Source organism: Ailuropoda melanoleuca, chromosome 12 (assembly GCF_002007445.2).
Source record: "Ailuropoda melanoleuca isolate Jingjing chromosome 12, ASM200744v2, whole genome shotgun sequence".
Classification (NCBI taxonomy): Eukaryota; Metazoa; Chordata; class Mammalia; order Carnivora; family Ursidae; genus Ailuropoda; species Ailuropoda melanoleuca.
In genome coordinates, this window is record NC_048229.1 from 81,395,689 (window position 1) to 81,402,833 (window position 7,145).

The following is a 7,145-nucleotide window of genomic DNA, read 5'->3' on the forward strand; positions in this document are numbered from 1 at the left end:
CCCCCCCTTCCCTTCCTCCCTCCTCCCCCCCTTCCCTTCCTGTATGTCTGTGACTGTTACTTCTTTCTGAACCGTTTGAGTGTTGGCTGTGGATCTCCTGACGCCCCCCCCCACCCCAACAGCAAGGACATTCTGTGCACAACCACGGCTCAGGTTTCAAGCCCAGGGTGGTGAAGGACACCCCCCCTTTTTTTTTTTTAAGATTTTATTTATTTGACAGAGAGAGAGGCAGCTAGAGAGGGAAGGAAAGCAGGCGGAGTGGGAGAGGGGAAGCAGGCTTCCTGCTGAGCAGGGAGCCCAATGTGGGGCCATGACCTGAGCCCAAGGCAGACACTTAACAACTGAGCCCCCCAGGTGCCCCTGAAGGACACCCTTCTGATCTCACCCCCTTTTGCATGTGTCCACACTTGCCTATGGTCCCTGGGTCTGCCTGGCGTCCTGGTCTCCTGACCTGTAGGGCCCTTCGGCTTTGCTCTGTCCTTGGGACTTGCCAGTGTCCAGCCGCCAGCTGCCCGTCCTCCCGCTGCCCGGACTGTCTCTCACCCTGTTGGGGCCCGACAGTTTCGGCTTTCTCTCCCAGGGACAGACGCCCCAGACACCAAGGCTGAGCATCTTGCCCTGTGACTCCTTAATGCTTCTGTGTGTTTCCTGATGCCTGTGTGTTCTTGTATATAGATAGTCATAGCACAAATACCAATTTCAGGAAATTTTAAGTTTAGATATAGGAGTTTTATCTAATCTATAGAATTTGTTCCTATTTCATTAACTTCCCCAATAATAATTCCATAACACTATTATTTCTGACATAGGGTCCAGTCCGAAATCTAAGACAGCAGGCAGCTTCCCCTATGATTCTGAAGCACATCCCAGACACATAACTTCATCTGTAAATATCAGTATAACCTCTAGAAGAGAGAAAATAGAGCCACAATGCCATGACCACACCTAAAAGACGACAGTAATTCCCTCGGTATTGAAATGTGAATATCTAAATATGAGCTATCTCGGCAGCACTCACACGGCCAGCTGGAAGTCCTGTCCTGATGGTTTTTACAGGCAGAACTGGGGGAAGTGGCCCCAGTGTGATGGTGCATGTGTGCTCCACCTCCCTTCCTATACAACTGATGGAGAACCTGGGGGGGGTGTCCTGGAGGGTCTGCCGACTGTGCCCCTTGGGCATTCAACCACGTTCCGTTCCGTCTTCTGATTCCTGTGAACGGGGGCAGACTTCCCGGGAGGTGGTGGGAGTGTCCCCAGGACGCACTCATGCCTGCCTCTGTCCTTCTTGGTGCTCAGAGCCTCCCTCTCAGCCAAGATGCCTCATACAGGTCCCTGCGGGCCGCTACGTGGTGTTAGATGGCTTCCCGAGGGCAGTGATGCTACGCGGGGGAGGTGCTCCGTGTGTAACCTGAGACCCACTTCTCAGTGCTCCTCACCATCTCTTCCTGTCCAGGTCACTTCCTCCCAGGGCCCACAGGGCTTCCTGGGGCTGGACAACAGTCACCTCCTCCCCAGTCCCGGGAGGCCCCGTGCTTAGGGCGACGGAGCTCGATGTTTCAGTAGCTGGCAGAGCTCAGGTCCTCCCTGGACCTAGTCTGGGGAGCAGGAGGAGGACATGGGGGCTTTCTTGAGGAGGGGCCGTGTACATGGGGCTGAGAGCTGGGTCCAGCCAGGGGTCCTCAGACTGCCTAGTACACGGTCACTCCTCCCATGGCTCTGGGGCTCAGAGGGGGAGGAGGGGATGGGATGACGGGGCTTCTTGGCAAAGGTGATCCTGTTGGGTGCCCGTTGGTCTTTCTCTCACACGGTGTCACAGTGTTGGTGCCCACTGGGCCAGGGTCGTCTTTTTTTCTACTTTATGTTTTCTCTTGTCCAGGTTTTTAGTACTGATTTTTAGTAGCTCTGTTTTTTGGGATTTTTGTGTTTGTTTTGCTTTTTAACGATTTTATTTTTTAAGTAAACTTCACACTCAGTGTGGGGCTTGAACTCATGCCCTTGAGATCAAGAGTCACATGCCTGAACCAGCCAGCCACCTTGTGTTTTTTTTTGAGAGAGAGAGAGAATGCGGTGGTGGGGGGCGGGGGGCAGAGGGAAAGAGAATCTCCAGCAGACTCCATGCTCAGCATGGAGCCTGACCCAGGGCTCGACCTCACAACCCTGAGATCATGACCTGAGCCAAAATCAAGAGTCAGATGTGTAACTGACTGAACCACTCAGGGGCCCCAACCCCTGTTTTTTTGTTTTTTTAACAAAGGAAATGGACTTTTATTTGAAACAATTCCCAGTCTGTCTTTGTGTTGATGTGCTGAGCACCTGGCCAGGCTGGGCCAGAGGGTGTCCTCTCTAAATTGTTCCTGGATCCCAGGGTCCCTTCAGGATGTGGGAGGCCCTGTCCACTGAGTGTCCACAGGACCCTCCTCAGGCCTCAGACTTGGGTTCAGACCCAGGCCCCGCCAGCCTCAGCCCCTCCATCTGTGCCAGGGTGGGGAGACGGGTGGAAGCATCTGACCCCAGTAAATGAGCTCATGATGTCTTCTGGGTTGATGCATTACACTTCAGCAAAAACAGTTTCAGAAGAGCCTGAACACCACCAGTTTGGGGTGCCTGTGGTGGCTCCCAGGCTGTCTGGGGGAGGGGAGCTGGCTGGGGAACTTGAGGTCGCCTAGGGGGTAGATGCAGCCCTCAAGGGTCCTCAGGCAACCCCGAGGGCCTGAGGAAGGGGTGGGGACCCGTGCCCACTCTTCCCCTGTGCCCCCAGCAATACTACATTCTGCTGGTCCTGACCGACGGCGTGGTGACCGACATGGCCGATACCCGGGAGGCCATCGTGCGCGCCTCCCACCTGCCCATGTCCATCATCATTGTGGGGGTGGGCAACGCCGACTTCACGGATATGCAGACGCTGGACGGGGACGACGGTGTCCTGCGCTCCCCACGGGGCGAGCCGGCTCTCCGAGACATTGTGCAGTTTGTGCCCTTCCGGGAGCTCAAGAGCGTGAGTGCTTGGGAGGGTGGGGGTCCAGGGCCTGCCCCCCCAGGCTCCAGGCAGGGGGAGGACTTCAGCGGCTTTCAAGCACCTAGAAACCTTCCTAGTTTGAAAATATCGAACCTACAAGGGGGAGAGAAGGCAGTGCACGGTGGGCTCCCCGGGCACTTTCAGACCCTTCGTGAGACACAGGAAGGAAATTCCTGACCCAAGGACACACTCACGGGGGCTTTATGGGGGTGGGGGTCACCCACCTCCTCCCAGCCTGGGACTTGCCCTGTGTGCCTGGGGGGAGGGGCAGGGCCACGTGGGTGCAGGGGCCATTCAGGACAGTGCCTGGAGCCGGCCGAGGCGCCCCCACGCCAGCAGCTGTGGGGGCACTGCAGCCTCCTGTCCTCGGGTCTGCGTCCCGCACCACGGCTCCCCGGCCACCAGGAGACTTAGTGGTGGGCTGTGGGGTAGGTTCCACCACTGCTGGGGGGCCGTGGTCACAGGTCCAGAGGATGCGGCTGGGGTGTGCTGGGCTGGGGGCCAGAGGGCTGGGAGGGCCCCCAGCTGTAACCGCGCTGTCCCGCTCTGAAGGCGTCCCCGGCAGCGCTGGCCAAGTGCGTGCTGGCCGAAGTGCCGAGACAGCTGGTGGAGTACTATAGCTACAAGGAGCTGCCCCCGAGAGGCGTCAGCCCCCACACCCAAGAGGCCGGCCCCCCTGAGAGGGCAGGGCAGCCGGGAGCGCGGCCAGTCTCCGTCTCCAGCACCCTTGAGGTCCCGTAGGCGCCTCCGCCTTCCGGAGCCCTCCTGCGCCCACCCCGCCCCGCCCCTGTCCTCCTGTGACCCTATTGCCTAGGCCAGGCTCCAGGACCCCCAAGGCTGAAGATGAACAAATCCAGGCCTGGGGATCCCCGAAACAGGAGCTGAAGGTGTGGGGGTGCTGGCGGTAGCCCCCATGCCTGGCCCTGCCTCCGCCAGGTTGGTGTGGAATGGTGGGGGGAGGGATTCCTGAGAGAGCTGGAGGAGGCTTCACAGCTCAGCTCCAAACGTGGGAAGCTTAGGGATTGGGGGATTTCTGCTTTGCACCCAGTCTTCATTGAGGAGGGGCCTGCGGCTGCCTGCCAGTTGTGGAGGAAACCCCAAGATGCCCCCAGGCCCCCTGAACCATGGTCAAGATTCCTCTTTGCTCCCTGCCTCCCTCCCTGCTCACTGCTGCTCCCACCTCTGCACCCAGGTCCGTGGGGTCTGCAGGTGGGGGCTGAGACATAATAAAGTGTCATCTCGTCCTCAAAGCAATTTGTGCCTTTACTGTCCCCAGTCTTGCCTCCCCACCCCTACAGCAGAGGACCGTATCCCTCTGGAGGGGTGGGGCAGGCGAGTCTGCCCCCTCCCATCCCCCACACTGGGACAGGGAGTCTTCTAGACTCAGGCCCTCGGGGTCCTTTCTGGACTGAAAGGAAGGATCCTCTCAGGAATGCAAGTGTACCAGGAGGCAATAGGAAGGGCCAGAGGGTGCAGCGACTGCCCCCACACGTTGAGCGGCCTCTCCTTGGGCTTCTGTGATCCACTGCCCGAAATCTGCATCAGCCAGGGTCAAGTGGAGAGAGGCTGCCAGGCAGGGACCCAGGTGCCTTTAATCAGCAACTCAGTTTTACAAGGACCTTCCATGCTGCATGCTCTGTCAGGGGAGGGAGCACCACCCGCCAAAGCTTCCCAGCCCTATGGTGATGGGTTTCTGATTGGGATTTCCCCTGAAACATCTTGTCTGGGAGAAACAAACTGTCCTGATCCTGAATCTAGGCCCTCCAAACCACTCGCTCATCCATCCACCCACCCACCCATCCATCCATCTATCCATCCTTCCATCCTTCCTTCCCTCCCTCCATCCACCTATATCCATCCATTCATCTACCTGTCCACTTGTCCATCCATCCACCCTTCCCTGCCTCCATCCATCCACTCATCCATCTATCCATCCATCCGTTTGTCCATCCATCCATCCACCCACCCACCCACTTTGGAGGCCTATTTTTAGCTCCTGATTCATCTCCTGTTAGGCAAGGATAATGGGCATTGCTATGGTAACCTAGCTGCTGCTGAATTCTGGAAGAGCCGATGTTGGTCTCTTTGGGGTTGGAGAGGACACAAGAGAAACAGCCCCCTCCATCCACACTGGGAGGCAGCAGGGTTCCAAGATGGGAGGATGTGTCAGCTGTGCCCTGACCCTGCCACCAAGTCATGGATGACCAGGTCCCAGTTTCAGTGGCAGAAAGCCTCAGACCGTTCTGGGTTCCATTCAGGGGTGAAGCCAAGGGAATTGGTCAGTTAGGATCCCAGCGGGGCCAGAAGGCACAAAGAGTCAGCTAAGAAGAATGGGAGGGTGTCTGTGCACAGCCCCAGGACAGCAGTGGTAGGCTCAGGAAGCAGCTCTGGGCCAGGGCAGGGCAAGGGGCCTGAGGAGCCGGCAGTGCAGGAAGGGTCCCTGTTTGGAGCTGTTGCCTTAGCAAGGATCCAGCCACTCCCAGGGCATGTGAATAAGAGAGGGAGCCGAGGTGCAAGGCCCCCACCTCTACCCTCCACCCTTTCCTCTCTGCCCTTTCTCCTTGTGCCAGCAGGAAACAGGGAGCAGTCAGGGTGCAGCCTACAGAGGTTGTCCTCCTGGACTAGAGGAAAACAGGAGGCTGTGGGCCTGGGGCCTGGCCAGTAGGCAGACTCAGCTGGGCACATGCGGGTGTTGGGGGAGGGGCTGCTGGGAGAGGTGGGGTCAGCACGGGGTCACCAGCTCAGCTGTCTTGATATAGTGACTGATACCAGTCAGAGCCTCACCTCTGCCTGGGCCTGAGCTGGCCAGTGAGACTCCATCCTGGGACTTTTGTTGACCTTTGGCTTTTCCTTGTGTTGCTGAGCTGGTGGTGTGGGAGCCAGGAGCAGCTGGTGACCACTCCGCCACCACGTGGGCTGGGACTACCTGGGAGCGAGCCAACACAAAGGAAATGGGCCCGAGAAATCACACTAGGAGTTGCTAGCTCTGCGTCCTGAGCTGAGACCGGCCTGCTAAGGGAACCACAAGTTCCCTCTCTATGCAGACCAGCTGGTGGGGGGTTTCCATCAGTTGCCACCCAAAGATTCTGGCCCAGAGGGACGGCAAATACTCCCATTTCACAGAGAAGAAAAGCAAGGCTCAGAACAGTTAAGTGACTTGCCCAGGGTCGCACAACTGGCCAGTGGCAGAAGCAGGACCTCCTGGCCCCACACAATTCCAGGATTTATGTCTTTTACTATAATACCTTCCATCAAGGGTTATGACACATCTGGCTCTGGGCTTCCAGGGAGGGAACTAGGTAGGACAGGGCAGCCAGAAATCCTGCCAGCTGTCATGGAGACCTGCGAGCCGCACTCTCGTTCATAACAGAACAGGACTTGGGTTTTCTCAGCAATCAGAACCGGAAAGTGTGAACCAAGGATGCCATGGCAGGAGCTACCCTGGGATTGACTCACTTCAGAAATTGCCCCCCCCCCCCAGTTTCTGGAGTGGCCCCCTTGTCAGAGGATGGATTTGGGATTTGCAGACAGCGAATGCGCTTTCAGTGGTCGGCTCACTGGTCCACAGTCAGACTGGACACCTGGCTGCTGCTCCCAATAGCTGTGTGACCTTGGACAGGTCGCCTCCTTGTCTGCCACCTGTGAGTGTGACAGCTTTAAGTCATGGCCCTAATTCCTTGCAACCTCCTTCTCCTAGAACCTGGGAAGGCTTAGGGTCCTATGTGACCCTCTAAGGCTTGGTCTTGAAAATGCCACTCTCCTGCCTCCTCACTTAAGACACTGGCTCTTGGGACCCAGTTGTCAAGCTGTAAAGGAGCCGAAGCAGTCCCTGCAGCCGAGGCCCCAGCTGGTGGGCCACGTGTGTCTGACCCCACGAGAGGGCTCCTGCAGCCTGACTGCATCCTCAGGAGAGGGCCTGAGCCAGATCCCGCCGGCTGGTCCTCCCCTGTCTTCCTGACCCACAGAGATGGTGTGAACTCGTCCATGTGTGCTGTTGCTCTAAGCCACCAAGTTTTGAGATAATTTGTTATGCAGCAGAAAACGGATACACACTCTTCAGAGGGGTCTTGTGAGGACTGAATGGGTGGTGCCCACGGCCTGGCACAAAATACTGGTTGGGTAAATGATT

At 57.5% G+C, this 7,145-nt stretch overlaps 1 protein-coding gene across 12 annotated transcripts in view; it reads left to right on the forward strand.

The window, feature by feature from the left end:
- CPNE7 (copine 7) overlaps nucleotides 1-4,266 on the forward strand; it is a 15,118-nt gene extending 10,852 nt beyond the window's left edge. For all 12 annotated transcript variants that reach the window (XM_034638623.1, XM_034638621.1, XM_034638620.1 and 9 more), the window contains 2 exons: nucleotides 2,759-2,995; nucleotides 3,569-4,266. In XM_034638623.1, coding sequence (XP_034494514.1) covers nucleotides 2,759-2,995; nucleotides 3,569-3,757 — 426 coding nt within the window. In that variant the 3' untranslated portion in view covers nucleotides 3,758-4,266. The remainder of the gene's footprint in view (nucleotides 1-2,758; nucleotides 2,996-3,568) is intronic.
- Nucleotides 4,267-7,145: the final 2,879 nt, after the last annotated feature.